This window comes from Artibeus jamaicensis, unplaced genomic scaffold, assembly GCF_021234435.1.
Source record: "Artibeus jamaicensis isolate MK-2021 breed Jamaican fruit bat unplaced genomic scaffold, CSHL_Jam_final contig_1998, whole genome shotgun sequence".
Lineage (NCBI taxonomy): Eukaryota > Metazoa > Chordata > Mammalia > Chiroptera > Phyllostomidae > Artibeus > Artibeus jamaicensis.
The window spans coordinates 2,780,665-2,798,336 of NW_026521407.1; the positions used below are offsets into that span (position 1 = coordinate 2,780,665).

The window sequence follows — 17,672 nt, forward strand, 5'->3', positions numbered from 1 at the left end:
CAATACCGTATTAACATTTTCAATCATTAACTTACAGTTTTTTGGGGGGAGGAAGCATACTTATTTTATGACAGGTACCTGATAATTCCAATATTGGAAGCCGTGCATTTTTTGTGTGTTAATTCCCTCATTTAAAAAAAATGTCATATCCTGGCTGGGTAGCTCAGCTGGTTGGAGAGTCATCCCAATACACCAAGGTTGCGGCTTCCATCCCCGGTCAGGACACTTACAAGAATCAATCAGGGATCGCATAAATAAATGGAACAACAAGTACATCTCTCTCTCAAAAAAAATCAATAAAAAAATTTCTCATATGAAAAAAATGTCCTATCTCCACATGTTCCTTAAAAACACAGTCTGTACAAAATAGTTTGTGGAAATAATCTGAAATAAAGGGTAATTTACCCCAGAGATGACTTGCATTTGGGACTGGGAGGCTCCGAAAGCACCGGTGGAGTAGGATCGCCTCTGTTTAGTTCAAGAGATGATGGATTCAGCTCGCTTCACTCCTCGTTTCAAAGAAGCTTAGTCACCAAGTCTGGCCATGCTTATCTGATTCTGACTCGCCCTTGTCCCAGGTACTACAGCCCATTGGTGTTCTGATGCAAATCGAGGGGGATTCACCAGAAACCCTCGCCCCCACCTCCACCCATGGTGCATCTTGAACTCCAATATTTCTTCCTCTCGCCCCAGGAGGCCGAGAAAAGCATGTTTGGCCTATAACCTGCCCTCCCAGGAAGCAGCAAACACATCCAGAGGAAAAGTGGTCTCTGCCTTTAACCTCTATTATCCCTTGAATCCTATCTAAGTAATTCACTATGTAGGCAACCATCTGGTCTCTCAAGCAGATTTTTTTTTTTGGTCCAGCTTTTCTAGTTGTCATCAGTGGGAAAGTTGATCTGAATTGCATGGTCCACTATTACATGAGGCGGAAGTCCCTTTTGCCCCCGAGGCTATAGGTGGAAGTTGATAAGACTGTTTTTGGAACTTCCACCAATCACAGTAAGGGTGGAGTATAGGCAATTTTAATTCAGTTTAAGGAAAATAAAGAAAGGTGATACTATTTGTACTCATAGTCCACTATGAAACACTGAAACAATTCATAGTCATTATATACATATACTTTGAATGGGTTTCTATTACTTGCAACCCAAAATTCCTAATATCCAAAAACTGTCTATATATCACTCTTGTCCCCCATCACTTTTGGTTATTAATAGACATTAAGTGCTACCTCAAAGTTATGTTTAGCTCTGGCTGGTGGGGCTCAGCAGATTGAGCGCCAGCCCGAGAACCAAAAGGTTGCCAATCTGATTCCCCATCAGGGCACAGGCCTGGGCTATAGGCCAGGTCCCCAGTTGGGGGTATGCGAGAGGCAACTGATCAATGTATCTCTTGCATATCACATCAGTGTTTCTCTCCCTCTCTTTCTTCTCCCTTACCCCCTCTCTAAAAGTATATAAATGAAATCTTTTTCAAAATACATTTCATTATTTTTCTTTAGATGTTTGAGCTCTCACACTAGAGTTGAGCAAGGGGCTGCATGCCCACTGGAGACATTATTTCTCCCAAAGAACTATAACCACACATTCTCAGCACAAATATATAATTGAACTAGTGTCAGTATACATCCCATTTTATCAATTACATAATAAAACAAATTAGCAAGTATCCAAGTATTACATTACACAGCTCAAAAGACATATATCTATCTATCTATCTATCTATCTATCTATCTATCTATCTATCTAGATAGATAGATAGATAGATACCTATCTAGATAGATATAGATAGATAGATAGATAGATTTAAAGATTTTATTTATTTATCTTTAGAGGGGAAGGGAAGGAGAGAGGGAGAGAAACATCAATGTATGTTTGCCTTTTGTGCGTCCCCTGCTGGGAACTGGCCTGCAGGGAACCGGCTTGCAACCCAGGCTTGTGCCCTGACCAGGAATTGAGAATTGAACTGCGATTGTCTGGTTTGCAGGCAATCTATTGAGCCACACCAGCCAGGGCTCAAAAGACATATATTAATGCCTGTTCAATTGACTACCAGAAGCTCACTTTTTTAAAAAAGAGAAATTGGAAAGAAAGGGAAAATAATCACACTTTAAACAAAAATAATAGTGGTAAGCCCTAGCCAGTGTGGGTCAGTTGGTTGAGCATCGTCCCACAAACCAGAAGGTCACGGTTTGATGCCTGGTCACGGCACATGCCTGGGTTGCGGGTTCGGTCCGTGGTCAGGGCGTGTACTGAAGCCAACCGACTGATGTTTCCCCCCACATCGATGTTTCTCTCCCTCTTTTTCTCCCTCCCTTCTCTCTAAAAACAAATAAAAATATCTTTAAAAAAATAATAGTGGTCAGCATCTTCCAAGGTGTAAAAACATTACAAGATGTTCAAAAATTTCATGACTAGATCTTGTTTTAGCTGCAGTAATAAACCATCACTACCTTCTAAAATTATGTACTAAAGGATAGATTCTACATGTTCTGCAAAAGACAAAGGCAGCATTTTATTGAAAATATTCATAGTCTCTCTCATTCTTTCCGAGGCCCTTCCTGTTCAGTTCTACTCCACATGCAAACATTTTCAATTAACTGTAAATTTTTTATTTTTGTCTGAGGTCATTAAGGACAGATGCTTCTGTAAATGTAGATTTTTCTCTTTCGTAAAACATTTTCAAAATGGAGATTTTCTATAACAGCACAAAATGAGATTTCTAGAAAGACAATAATAATCACTGTATGACTTGGGTAAAATCCAATACAAATGAATGCTTGCATCAGTCTAATTATACTGGTGTAAACATGGGGAATTTAACATAAAACAGCAGACTCATAACCATACAGGCCCTTCTTTCTGGGTTCGTTGTTCCTGGGACTTTAATTCTATATGATACGAAAAATACCCAAGTATTGGGCTGGGTATTTTGGTACTTAATCTCTCTAAATTTATTTTTTTTTAAAGATTGTATTTATTTATTTTTAGAGAGAAGGAAAGGAGGGATAAACAGAGGGAGAGAAACATCAATGTGTGGTTGCCTCTTGTGCACCCCCTGCTGGAGACCTGGCCCACGGTGCCCTGACTGGGAATTGAACCAGTAACCATTTGGTTCCCAGGCCAGTGCTCAATCCACTGAGCCACACCCACCAGGGCTAAATTTCTTATATGTTAATAAGATTCTGGCATGGGAAGAGGTTTAAGGAAGACCTAACTTAAGACTTCATGATTTCAGGAGAGGCCAATGATACCAATGAGGAGCACATTTTAAATGCTGAATAGCAACAGTTTTTTGCTAAGTGTCCGAATAGGACCAGGAAGGGCTATCCACCTGGGGTTCGTGGGGGTTACCTTAACAGTCTGCCTGCCATAGAGGTCCCACATGTTTCTTCTTAAGTTTCTGCTGCCCGAGTATTCTGTCCCTTAATTTAAGTTAGCTCCCTTCTTTCATTCTATTTTGACTCATTGTTGGCTTGTGGAAAACTGTGGAGTAGTGTGGTTTTGAGTCCTCCATCCACTGTGTACCAACTGAGCAACTTTCTTTTCCTCTTTAAGCCTCAGCTAACTCATCTGTTAATTGAGCGGCATAACAGACCCTTTCTCTCTATGTTGTGAGAATTAAATGAGATGATGTGCATGCAGCTCTTGGCAGAGGATTAGCACACAGTGGTCATTAGATGATAACATTAATAGTTATTATTAGAATTATGTATGCCCTGACCGGGTAGTTCAGCCGGTTGGAGCGCCGGCCCAGTGTGCCAGGGTTTGGGGTTAGACCCGCGCATCAGGGCACGTGCAGGAGCCAACCAATGGATGCGTCAGTGGGTGGAGCAACAGATCGATATTTCTCTCTCTTTCTCTAAAATCAGGAAGTGAAAAGTGTATTTATTCATAATTAGCTACCCTACTAAAATCTTACTATTTCTAATAGTTACCGCATTGATTGTGCCTTCATGACGATGTTAAATAATAACAGTGAGCATTTTTATCTTGTTCCTGACAATAAGGGAATAAGGAGCATAATTTTTTTACAGATGAAATAATTGCATCCTGAAGAACTCAAATGCATTAAATGAGAAACTATGGGACCAGAGGCAGGCACTTCTGTCTACACAGGTCAGCTCCCGTCTGGCTCTGGGAGTATGTTTTCCCTTGCCACCAAAGGCTGGAGACCCTGTTTCCCAGGCTGGAGTTGAAGCTGAAATACTGAAGAGGTCTTACTGGAGCAGAATGGGGCAGACCGGTGCAGGGCAGAGCAGGCAGGGGCCTGACCCCAAGGCCACCAAGGCCACCAAACCTGTTTTCACAGCCCTGCTGTGTCACAGTTGAGCTATTTGCAGTGCATAAAATTTCCTTCTTCACCAAACCCCAAATTAGGAATTACAGTCGGTGTTGAATTAATGTCAACTGACCTTGGGTGACCCATCGTTATTCTTAAGTACTGATTCTTGTATCCCTGTTTTGTAAAAACAGTTACTGTAAAAAACAGTAAAAGCTGTTTTGTAAACCAGGCTGGAACTGTATACTTTTGAAACATGGATTTGGGACTTTGTTGAAAGGGGGGAGGGGTTGCATAGGCTTTCAACAACCTCCTCACTGCCCCTCCCCCCGCTCCGACTATAGAGGTCCATTTATATCATTTGTGGTTTTTTAGAAAGTTACCTCTTTCATCTAGGGATTCGAGATCCAGGCTTCTCATGCCTCACCTTCCTCTGTTTGAGCTCTTGTTCTCCTATTTCTCCTCAGTTCAGGGTCCCAGGAGAAGCCAATCACTATCTCTGCTTCCCAATTCCTGGGGAAAAAATTCCATTTCGTTGACCCAGTTCAGACGTTCATCCTTAGTCGGGTCAACCATGACCAGCGCAGCGTCATGTGATACCGACTGGGCTCGTACGTGTGATCTTCGTGACTCAGAAGAAAAGCCTTGAAGAAGGGAGGTTACAAACTAGCAGCGCTCCCCAAAGTTGTCTATTCAGTGCTCAGATTTAGTAATGATTTGATTTTAGAGGTTTTTCTACTTTATCACTTTCTACTTGCATGTAACTAAGTTGTTTCTACTTGTCTTCGATTTATTTTGTTGTCTTTTCTCAGAGCTATTACTTGACTGCTCAATTTAATTTTTTTATTTTGTGATTAGACATTTGTATTTAAAGCTTCGAAATTTCCTCTTCCTATAATTTTAGCATAGTCCATAGTTGTGTATGTAGTGTCTTTATTATCTTTATATTCTTGCTCTGCTCTTGTCCTTGATTCAAGAGTTGCTTTGGAAAATTTTTGGTTTTGTTTTTAAATTTCCATGTTGTTGAGGGAGGGAGTTTTTAGTAGGTAACTGACTGCTAATTATATGATCTGAAAAATTCTACTTTATTACAGTTTTCTTTGTGTCCAAATATGTGGCCAATTTTTGTAAGTGTTCTATGACCTCTTTCACAGAATTCTCTCATTTAATTGCTCTTACATATTTTTGAGACTTAAACTGTTAAGCACTAAGATATTGAAATGTTAGAGGTTAGATGTGAGAATGTTAGACTCGATGGCTATTTTTATATTTGGAATCCTTCTTCTCTTATAACCTGCAGTTCTTTGCGTTGTGTATTTTAGTGCTGTTATTTAGAAGATAAAATTCAGAACCACCACAATGGTTTTGTGGATCATGCATTCAATAATTATCAGTGATCCTTCTTGTCCCATTTAATACTTTTTTTCCCTGCCTTGAGTTCAACTGTGCTCACATTAATATTACCAACTTTTACTCATTTTCCCCCCTTAGAATGTTTTTGCCTATTATTTTATTTGTGATTTTTCTGAGCCTTTTTGTTGCAACTTGATTTTTTTCGATTTATCAAAAATAAATCTTGATAAACGGTATGAAGTATAAGTGTAACTTATATTTTCCCCTTAAGTTACATTTCCTTTATCTATTACACAATCAACTCGTTTAATACCTAATCAGGAAAAAAATATTTTAACAGAATTTGCTGTTTTGTGCCCCAACAGCTCTAGATTTCTGTGGCTCTTCAAGGTGTCCGTCTTCCTCTTGGGAGCTGGCATGGTTTTGTTTGTGCTCAGAGCGGTGAACCTTCATGAAGAGTTCAGTCTCCACCCAGAGTTCCCTCGTCCTGCTCAGGCTGTCCACATGCCAAAGCTGCTACCTGAGAAACATCTCAGGAACCTCTTTTCCTACGATGGAATCTGGTGAGACATCACCTGTCTTCTCTCTTCCCACTTGGTCTGGTGTCTCCCTTGATCCTCCTGTGGTTTGCTCTGCCCTTCTGTACCCACGGTACAGATGGTTCTCTACCTTCCTGAACAAGTGTTGGTTGCTAAAATGATTCCCAACCGTGGGACCAGGGAAGGGCTTGGTCTCCAGGGCACAGTCTCTGTTCTCCGCAACGCTCAGCAAAGTGCCTTAAAACCTTGGATTTAACTGCCACCTTTTTGTCCCTCCAGCCTCCTCTTCTGAGGGGGGGCTGAAATGTCACTGGCATTCCTGTGACCCAAGTTGAAGGAAGTTTGGTGCAGGGGATAATTCACAGCCTTCCCCCGTTCTCCCTCCTCTCTGCCCCCCGTGGCTCTGTCGGGGACCACTACTGAGATTCCAGGGTCTCAGCCCGACTAGGACAGTACTTCTGGGGAGGGAGAGTCTCAGAATGCCACACTGGACGAAGCCTCAGGCTCCCTCTCACCCACCAACCCACCCACCCAATCATGTTCCGTCTTCTTGCTCGTTTTAGGCTGTTCCCGAAAAACCAGTGCCAGTGTGAAACCAAAGACCAGGGCTACCGCTTTCAGGATGGCTATGGCTGGACAGACCTCCCTGCCGTGAAGGCCAGGAGGCAGGCTGAATTTGAACACTTTCAGAGGAGGTATGGTGGGCTGTGAGGGCTCCGGGGTCCTGACAGAGCACGAAAGCTCTCTCCACTTTGTCCTGAGAGTGCGGGTTCGAAGAGAGAAGGAAGGAGCTCCCCTTCTTGCAGGGTCCCTGGGAGGAATTATCGGGAGCAAACCAATGAAAGAGAACTGAGGAAGTAGCCCTTAAATGAAGATTTCTAAACTTGGCTTGTATAAAACATGTCGTAATTATAAAGGAGCGAAGGAACGGCGGCGGTTGGAAGTGTCCGCGTGGCGCTGTGGCGCGGCCTCCCCGCACCCAGGCTCTCCGAGCAGGTGGCGTTGTCGTCCCACCAAGTCTCACTGTCTAGTTCATTGACACTCAGAACACACTGTCTCCCTGCTGTGCGCAAGGTGCAGGATTATTGATTGAAAAGAGCAGAGATTGATCCTGGCTGGCGCTGTCCAAAGGGAATTTGTGGGAAGGATGTTGGGTGCCGGAGTCCGGCCTCGGCAGGTCTCAGGGTCCCCAAAGGATGGACTGTGCAGGTGACAAATGATGAGTCAGACACCCGACTGGATGCCGGAGAACAGCCAGCCTCTGTGGGACTGACTGAACTCCTAGAGTTTGATTTGGGCTTTATTTTTAATGTATAACATTAAAGGAACAGGGGCATGGCATGATCAGTCAAGCAGAAAAAACCAATGCAGAGGGAACCAGGAAACGTACAAGAATTGCCATAGTTTCAGTTATGTTAAACAAAAGTTGTTTTGACCAGGAGAACTATTAATCAGACAATTTGAACTAGCTTTATGTACAGAGTTTGAACGTCTTAGTGTTTATTAAAGGTCTTAGAATTTGACATGGGGCAAAAAGGTACGCTAGACCGAGCAGAGATTAGGAAATTCATGATAAGCCTTCGTGATGTCTAACTTAGCTATCTATCTTTCTGTCCAAAATGTTTCTCTATGTACTATGGACTCTAACTCCTTGGTAATTGTATCTACGTGCTTAGCTTATAGTATCGAACAGGCTTCTCCTGTTTCTTTGCCTGCTAAATTCTAATTAATATATATTCCTGTTCAAGGTAAAGGAGGGGCTGTTACTCCAACAACTTTTAGACATTCAGGGGCTATTTCATTAGAGGGAACTTTGTTCTCTGGTCAAGAAATTATTTTGTACAACTTCATTGGAATTATGCTAATCAGTGAACCTGAAATACAGGTGTCTAACAATCCCACCACCTTTTGATCACCCAAACAAACATGTAAGGAGAGATAGACAGGAAATCCAGCCACAGGTGCCTCTGCCTTGCAGATGCATCTCAACCATCCCGATCTTGTCAAGGGACGGTTGCTGGCCAGCTCCCGACAGTTGGGAACTCACCAAATCCGTAGGTGGTAGGCTGACCAGGCTGCAAAATTAAGATACAAGGGAGTGCATGAGGGCTGGACAACCCTTCAAGTAATTAATTAATTAACGAATTAACAATGATTTATGAGCTATTGTAGCAGGTGTGCTATAGTAAAAAAAATAATAGCACTGTGATTAAGGCCTTTAACTTTGAAACCAGCTGGATGGCAAGTTACTTAACCTCATAGTACTTCAGTACCTCATAAGAAAAATTATAATAGGGATATCTCCTTCAAAGCCTTCTTGTAAGGCGAATGGTATCGCCATGCAAAGAATTAGTGACTGGAAAAGAACCGGACATGTAGAGTCACTGCAGAAACATTACCTACTCTTGGTGTTGTGGTTTATTATTAACATCGTCATCTTCTGGTTCTTCATGGGCAATACATAATACAGGAAGAAATACATAGACCGCCTATATATGAGATGGTTAGAGGTGCTAGTTGGAGACATAAATGAAAATGCTGTGGTAGAATGCTCTCTGATGGCATAGAATTTCATGGGATCATGAAGGAAGGTGACTTGGAACTGTGACTCGTTTATCAAGCAGGTGTCTCCCCAGGCTCCCCATAAAAAGCGTTCCAGAGAGAAGAGTTGCTGCAGAGCCCAAAGCCATGGGCCTTCCAGGCTGGTGGCCTGACAAGAGAGCAGGCCACAGAGCCCAGCGAGCCAGGGGAAGGCAGGGCATGTCAGCCTGGGGGCGGCCAGTCCGGAGGGCCGTGGTAAGTCAGGAAGAGGAGAGTACATTTTGTTTTCTGGGTAGTGCAAAGAATTGAACGGTTAAAAAAGCCGACAGGTTGTCTGAGATACATTTGTGAAGCATCATGCTGGCCTCTGTGCAGAACGAGCTGTAGTGACGGTCGGTGTAGGACATGCAGGGAAAGCTGCGGAGTAGTCAGGCGGAAGGTGAGTGTTCGTTCAGCTGGTGTCGCCGTTGGCCGAGCCTCCTTGCGGGACAGTCCTCGGTGGGGGGACTGAGCCTTGGTTGTGAGTCACAGAAGGGAAAGAGTGAACTGCGCTCTGTCCAGGTTTGATCTGGGGAATCAGCCACTAACCCCTCAAACTACATACACATGGAAGATTCCCCAGAAGACAGATGAGAGCACCAGCAGGAAGGAGCACTGAAGTCAGAGAACTTGTGAAATGCACAGGTGATTCTGGCAGGGATTCGAACCCTCGCCCATCCAGCTGTGTGGGCAGCAGCGGGGTTCAGTAGTGAGCAGTGCTGCCAAGCAAGGCAGACTGGCCGCGTCCAGGTCCACATCCTCCGAGTCCCGGGTCAGGGACCCCGGGCAAGAGGCTTAACCGCCTCCGTAAGTGATGATAATAATAGTCCCTAGGATTTTTGTGAACATGAGTTGATACGTGGAAGGGCTTAAGACTGTACCAGGTTTGTAGCCCCAACGAGATGGTACAGTAGGACAGGAGTCTCTGTGAGGTCCCTGGTGGGGACTTGAGGCGCCTGGCACAGAGTAGGGTTCACCAAACATCTATGAAATAAATAGATGGTTGAGGGGCAACCCTTGGGCACGTTTATGTAGGGTAATGGCTCCATTTGTCCTGGGCAGTGAGGGGACCGCCGAGAGAAGGAAGTCACCGCTGTGTCCAGGAGGGAACACCTCAGCTGTGCAAAATGCCAGGCATGCGTGGTGAGGAGGGAGAGCAGGAGGTGGGAGAGGCGAGATAGGGGGCACGGGACTGTGGGGTGCTGTGCTGATCTGGAGGGAGCTGGGAAGCGGGAATTATAAGAAGGCTGAGACTCCGAACAGGGAAGGGGCCGGCCTTGTCTTTAACTGCCCCTCCCTCACCTGTGGACATGCCCATCTTTCTTGAAATGACACCTGACAGTTCTGGTATGAACAACAACGACAAAAAACAGAGCCCAGTATAAAAATCAGTGTGAACCAGGTCTCGTGACAGTGAGGAGGTAGCTGGACAGAGAGATACCCAGCTCTCTCAGATCTCTCCATCGGCTGCTGGAAAAACACTGAACATCTGCTCTGAGCAAGGCACTGAGTTCGGGACAAAGGGAAATCTGATCTAGATCCTGCTCTCAACAAGCTTGCGGTACAATGGAGAAGATAAAATCAGTGGCCCTCCTCCAGAGCCGTGTTCATTCCTACCACAGCCACCGCGCAGAGTGGCCGAACCCTGTACCGAGTGAGTGCGGGCGGTCTGTGGTCCATACACTGTAGTCGGCAAACTGTGTGGAACTCAGGAGTTCAAGTCAAAGCTCAAGATTTGAGTAGCGGTCAGAAGGAGTAATGTGATAACGACTTAGAAAGGAGAGCCACTTCCAGCTCTGGGGATGGAAGAGGAACAGTCAAGAAGATGGCGACATTCAGCTCTGGCTGGTGTAGCTCAGTGGCTTGAGTGCCAGCCTGTGAACCAAAGGGTGTGAACCAAAGGGTCGCCAGTTCGATTCCCAGTCAGGGCACGTGCCTGGGTTGCAGGCCAGGTCCCCAGCAGGGGGTGCATGAGACACACATTGATGTTTCTCTCCCTTCCCCTCTCTATAAAATAAAATCTTTCCAAAAATAAGTAGTGACATCTGAGCTGGTCTCACCTCTGTTACTGAGCAAATTCCAAGTGTTCTGTGTTGGTGCCTGGGTGTAGGTCCCCCATTTCCGGGAACGGGGCTTTATTTTCTTTTTTGTCCCCCATTGGGCGCAGGGCCTGGCAGTCAGGAAGGGAATGAATAACGGGGCACAGGTGATGTGTGACTTCAGGCAGAGGCCTGGGCGTGGCTGGTTTCTTGAAGGAGTACAACCAGCTTGGAGGAAAGTGTTTCAGGCATTAAAAAGAATCAAGTCGATCTAGACACGCCAATGGGGGAAAAGCTCTATTATGACAAAAAAAGCAAGGTACAGAAAGTTTGTACAGGGTACTACCATTTGCGTTTTTAAAAGGAGAGGGAGTATTCGTGTGTGAGAGCGTGTGTAGGTCCGTTTACACGGGCCGGGGGAGGTACGGACGGTGGTGGTAAATGTTTAGCAGTGGGGTTTTGAAGCTTTTGGTGGCTGCTTGCAGGGTTCGCCAGTTTCCATGGTGTAACCACCACACCCTGGTGGGTCTCAAGCTACGGACCCGATGTCACTGAATGCTCAGGCTGGGAAGGCTCGGGTCGCCAACCCGTGATGTCTGCACTGTACAGATACCCGACAGATGTCAATCACCTGCAGAGCAGAGATCATGAAGTAATTAGGAAGTGATGTGCTCTGAGTGTTTATTACCTTTTTGGGCATTACACGGTATTTCATTTCAAGTGTATATAATTTAAATTTTATTAGTGGCTGTACTTAACAACTGGCTTGCAAAATTCCTCAAAATTCAACTGCTATTGGCTTTCCCTTGCCAGGACAAGCCAGCCCCAGGGTTGGCTCACGTGGCCTGGTTATTTTGTTTCTCTTTTGCTGGTTGTGATTTTCATTTTTATTGCTGATACCATTACAGATGTCCCCCTTTACCCACCCCCACCCAGCCTGTGACTTTTATTTTTTTAAGCGCTTTGTTGTAAACTGCCTCAGTTTCCTGGTGGAATTAGAGGCTGGGAGGAAGGAGGGGGAATGGAGGGGAGAGGGGGACGGTGTACTTTCCAGTTCTCCCCACTGACAGCACCAGGCTCTGGGCAGAGGCGCCACTTTAGGAACTAACCTGGGCCGCTGCTAACGCTCCGTTTCCGGACAGAGAAGGGCTGCCACGCCCACCGCCCCTGCTGGCTCCGCCCAACCTCCCCTTCGGGTACCCGGTCCACGGGGTGGAGGTGATGCCGCTGCACACGGTTCCTATCCCAGGTAGGTACGTCCCCATCTCAGAGAACCGAACAAGTTTCCTACTCCTTCTTAAGCAAGAGCAAGTAACAGAAAGGAACAGTCATAAATTGAGTACCTGCTGTGCACCCAACACAAGGCAATGTATTGCAAGTAAATACAATCACTTGACGTGATTTCATTGAATGTTAATGTCACTCTTCCCACCACTGGAGATCACCCTTAGTAGCTGTGACCTCCCGGGGGCTATGAGGTAACACAGAAGGGGACAGATATCCATGTGCCCCAGGGCATCTCAGGACAAAATTGGCATTTGGTGTCCTACAGCATCATGGGAGCAGGCAAAGCATGAGCTCATCGCCAGGCAGTAGAATATTTATGTTGATTAAAAACTCTGAGGCCTGTGCCCTGACTGGTGTGGCTCAGTGGGCTGGGAGTCCTTTGAATTGAGAGGGATGCCGGTTCAATTCTGCTCAGGGCATCGTATCTGAGGAAGGCAGTGGCCTGGCTCTCTGGGGACCCTGACGCACACACAGGGACCCTGACAGCTTCATCCTGCAGGAAGATCATGCAGGGGGCGCTGGCTGAGACACAGGCACCACTGTGTCTCTCAAATCAATGCCTCCTAGGAAGGAAGCATTGATTTGGTTTTTAAACAAGTACAAATCTTCTTGTCCTGAGCAGGGACTTGCTGGGGGCGGGGAGGTTACTCACTGCTCGAATTCAACATCCCAGCTTTGTGAGGTAAACATTATTTTGCCAATTTCATAGACGAGTTCAGAAAGTTATCTATGGCCACATAGGGAAGATATGTTTGAATTAGGACTCGAACTAGTCATATTATAAGAAAAGAGGTAAATGCTAAAGTAAATACATTTGGGGTTGTTAGTATTTTTGAGTAGTCATTTAAAAATGATATGATGCTTTGGATGATTCATTTTTTTTATCGTGGTAAAGTACACATAACGAAATGTACCATTCTAACTATTTTTAAGTGTGCATTCTGTTACATTAAGCACATTCACATTGTTCTACAGTTATCACCACCATCCCTCTCTAGAATTTTTCCATCTACCCAACTGGGACTCTGTACCTTTAACACTGACTCCCCTCTTCCCCCGCCCCTGGCTGCCGCCATCTATTTTCTGTCTTTTTAAAAGAATTTTTGCAGATATTATTTATTTATTTTTAGAGGGAGGGGAAGGAGGGAGAAAAACACCAATGTGTGAGAGATACTGCAATGATCAATTACCTCTTGCAGACCCCCAACTAGGGACCTGGCCTGCAACCCAGCTACGTGGCCTGACTAGGAATCGAACCGGAGACCCTTTGGTCAGGCACCAAATCCACTGAGTCACACCAGCCAGGGCTCCTTCTTGTCTTGATGAGTTTGACTGCTCTAGGTGTCTCCCGCCAGGATGGTTGCCTTCCCTTCAGTAACAGAGATACCGGAAAGGGGCTGGGTTAATTCACAGCACCCACCCGACGCTGAGGATAGGCATCAGAGGTTTTAGAACGTCTGGAAGGACCATGGGAAGCATCTAACAGAACCCTGGGGAGAGGGAAGTGTGCCGGCAAATACCCTGGAAAGGTGGGGGGCACTTAAAGGGGCTCTGGAAGGATATGGAGTCAGCCAGGAAGGCAGGAGACTCAGAGAGCCCTTGGAATCCTCTCAGATGCTGTTTTCTTTTTTGTCCTCTTATCTGCATCCTGCAGGTCTCCAGTTTGATGGACCCAACGCCACCATCTACAAGGCAAGAGTTCCCTTCCCAGTCTTTTTGTGCCCTTGGCATCCTGTCCTTGACTCACAGCCCGTGCCCCCTCCCTCAGTCTCAGATTTTGACAGAGCCCCGTCCAGATTAAATATCAGACACGAGTCTGAGATGGGGGGTAGGAGGAAGGGTGCCTATGGAAGGCACACTTTTTCCAGCCATAGGAGTGGCTGCAGTTCCAGGGAGGACTTCGAAGACCACGCCAAAGCCCTGAGTCCCCCTTCTTCTGCAAGAAGCAGCTGCTGCCACAGCCATGGCTCCTGAGTTGTGCAGCCGCTGCCAGGATTAGCGCTTCCAAGATGGGTGCCCGCGCCCTGCCCCGCTTTCCCCACTTAACAAAGCTCCAAATCGGGGTCCCATCTGACTGGTGGGACATGCATCACATTGAGAACCCCAACTAAAAAGGACCCTGGGAAATGCAGTGGCAGTTTTCTTACCTCTGCATTTTAAACAGAGGTTGGAAGGGGTGGTGGGTGGGCGGAGCTACCCTACCCTGCAGGGGCCTCCTCTGCCCCTCCCCCGGCTGAGCCCCCCACCCCACCTGCTTCTGTCGCTCAGTGCTCTGCTACCTTCTTCACGGCACCCTCTGTGCCTGAACCACCTCGTTGTGTGTTATCGCATGCGTATTGCCTCTCCTCCCCAGCGGGCTATGAGCTTCTTGGAGGCAAGGTGTCTCGTAGTCACAACTCTTCCCTCGGGCCTGTGGTTTGGATCTCAGGAAATATTTGTTGACTGACTGATGTGTGTTTTCAGCAAGAGTGACATATTCTAGTCTACTTCTCATAAACATAACCGGCCATTGCAGAAGACGAGAAGGCCAGAGAAGAGAGTAGCATTGGAGAGTAGCAATGGGGATGAAGAGAAGTAGACCGATTCCGGCTATATTTTGAAGGTAGAAGTGATAGGACCGGATAACAGATTAGCTGCAAGTGTGAGGGAAAGGGCAGAAGAACAGCAACGATTTTCACTGGGGGACGTGAGCAGTTGAATGGACGAAGGTGCCATTCACAAGGCAGGGAGAACCAGGGAAAGGGTGCAAACAGGTTTATAGAGAAAAATCAATAGTTCAGTTTTGAAGGTATCAGTTGGATTTGCTTGTGAAACTTCCAAGCAGGGCAACCGACCAGGCGGTTGGATCTCAGAAAGCGATGAGCGGTTGACATGTATTTTGAGACCATCAGCACAGGGATGGTATTTAAAGCCTTGGGAGTGGATGAAGTCTCCTGGCAAGAAGGTGTTAGAATAAGAAGGTGAAGAAGAGCATAGAATCAAGCCCTGAAAAACCTCCATTTGGAGGCCCGGTGGAGGAGGAGGGGTTGGCAAACGGAAGTCGGAAGGAGCGGCCTGTGGGAGTAAGAAGAAACCTAGAAAAACCGTGTCCTGTAAGCCAAGAGATGAGAAGAGAAGAAAGGAAACTGCTTGAACGCACCAGGCCCCAGGACTTGATGCTCCTCCGCTGGACCCGGAGCAGGGACGCCACGCAGAGCCAGACCCTAGCTTCTGGGCTGCCCGCGATGCTTCCCCTCTCACCCCAATGTCCGCGCTGCCTGCTGGCCGCGCTGGGTATGTGTCCTTCCTTGGCATTTAGCCTGTTTGTACTTCGCCCACGCTAGGTCACCCTGACTGCTTCTCTGGGGACATTCCACACCCTCGTTGACATCCCGGACAGTGTGGTGCAGGGCAGAGGCCAGAAGCGGCTGACCATTTCGACCAGGGACCGGAAGCTTTTGAATTTCATCCTCCAGCACGTGACCTACACCAGCACAGTGTACCAGCGCCACAGGCTGGATGTGGGTGAGAGCCTGTCCTTGGATCTGCTGGGTGCTCTCCAGACCTCTCTCCTCCGAGAAGCCTGCCTGCCTTTTGGTCGCTTCCCTTACGCCCGTTTCTAACCCTGGACCCCTAACTTCCGAACCACTGTACCCAATACTGTCCCCACATTGCCATCGACTCCATAGAAGGGACTCAAGGAAAGGGCAGGTGAAATGCCAGCTTGTCTCTCTGTGGGGACAGATCCTTCACACTGTGCACCTGGAAACCGTCCCATTCTTCTCCCTTTTCTCTAGTTCTCACAAGCGAAGCCTTCAGCTGTGGTAGAGGAAGGAGCCAGTCGATGCATCTGTTTATTGTCCGGGTATTAACAGGAAAAGGATGGAACAGCCTCGCCCGAAGGGCAGTGGCTTTGACTCTTCCTCCCCAGCCCACGCCCCTGACCCCTGCTCTAGGAGTTGCCCGGAATTCCTCGGGGGAGCCCGGTTTCTTTGTGGATGAATTGAAGTGACCCCTTTCTCTGTCGCCTGGCATCCCCAGGACTCTAACATAAAGAAATGGGGCGTGGGACAGATCACTCATGACCACACACTGAAGAGCAGGTTCTCAAACATTTCCTTCCGCAAGACGACCGTGTGAATTAAAAGAGGGCAGGCAGTATCGTCCGGGTTTTGTAACTGGAGGAGATGGCGTCGTTTGCCCAAGGCGTTTCAGATTATAATCGGCAAAGTCAAATTCAATTCACACCCTCTGACTCCACCCTACCCCACCAGATTCTAACAAGGGCAAGACACGTGAGTTGAGGAACGCTCACCCCAGGTTTCAGCGGGACACACAGCAAGTCAGGAGCCAGAGCGCCGAGGGACTCCCCGGGACACTGTCTGCCAAACCTTCATCCCCGCCTTGCATGGGCGTCCCACTCCCGTGGGAGTGACCCAGGCACGATGCTGACCTCTCTGACCCTTCTTCTCTCTGCAGTGAGTCTGGAGTCCAACTCCTCAGTAGCCAAGTTTCCAGTGACCATCCGCCATCCCGTCCTCCCCAAGTTATATGACCCTGGACCAGGTAAGGCCCTTGTCCCTGGGGCTGCACGGTGGCATCCTGTCGCGCTACTGGTGGAATCCAGATCCCCTCTGAGACGGAGGCTGAGACTCCATCAAAGTAGCAGCTCAGATACGGGCTTCTCAGATATGTTTCTGACAGCAGCCTTGTGCAGCAGGAAGCAGTTCGGGGACACGCTGCTCCGGTACTGCTGACTTATGCTTATCATACGGTTGTGCTTATTTTGAGAAAGACCTAACGCATGGCAACATTTTAATAAAGAAGAGTAATAGGAGTAAAAACAGAATGGTACTGGGGCATGAACAGATATATCAATGGAATAAAATTTGAATCCCAGAAATAGACACATTGGAGTTTTACCTTGTGATAAAGGTATCTTTTCAAATTAAAGGGGGAACAGACAGATTATTGAAGAGACCCCGTGGGATGACTGTAGCTCTGTGGACATGCGCAGCTGAATCTGTCTCATAACTCGTACCAAGATAAATTCCGAATAGATCAAATGTCTAATTTTTTAAGTACTAGAAAAAATGCAGTTTAAAAATAACATTGGAGTATAAGATCTTTGTAAATATAACACAAAACCCAGAAGTTATAAAAAAGACTAGCACATAACATACACAAACTTTTTTAGCATTTTCGTGGCAGAGACCCACCATATACAAAGTTAAATGAAAAAAAAAAAAAACAAGTTGGAAGAAATATCTTCAACCCACACTAACACGAAAGGTCTAATTGTACTGACAGCACCTACAAATCAGTAAGTAAAGAACACCTGATAAGCCCGTGGAATATGCACGAATAACAAAAAAAAAAAAATTAGGTTTGGCAAGTCTTTTAGCCATTAAAATATATGCTCAGGATCACACTAAGAAAAATGCAAATGAAAACTAGGTTTATATCAGAAAGTACTGGCCGAGAATTGGGAAAACAGACGTTCTTACAAACTGGGCTAGTGGGACCCAGTTCTGGAGAGACTGGCACTATGAACATTCTCAGTGTGTGTAGTTTGGGCCAGGAATTCCATGTCTAGAAATTATCCTACAGA

General features: G+C 46.4%; 1 protein-coding gene across 2 annotated transcripts in view; it reads left to right on the top strand.

Annotated features, from left to right (window-relative positions):
• Positions 1 to 17,672, top strand: part of B4GALNT2 (beta-1,4-N-acetyl-galactosaminyltransferase 2) — a 35,151-nt gene that overhangs the window by 6,966 nt on the left and 10,513 nt on the right. For both annotated transcript variants that reach the window (XM_053657037.1, XM_037149955.2), the window contains 6 exons: positions 6,003 to 6,200; positions 6,740 to 6,871; positions 11,938 to 12,044; positions 13,737 to 13,774; positions 15,406 to 15,586; positions 16,541 to 16,627. In XM_053657037.1, coding sequence (XP_053513012.1) covers positions 6,055 to 6,200; positions 6,740 to 6,871; positions 11,938 to 12,044; positions 13,737 to 13,774; positions 15,406 to 15,586; positions 16,541 to 16,627 — 691 coding nt within the window. In that variant the 5' untranslated portion in view covers positions 6,003 to 6,054. The remainder of the gene's footprint in view (positions 1 to 6,002; positions 6,201 to 6,739; positions 6,872 to 11,937; positions 12,045 to 13,736; positions 13,775 to 15,405; positions 15,587 to 16,540; positions 16,628 to 17,672) is intronic.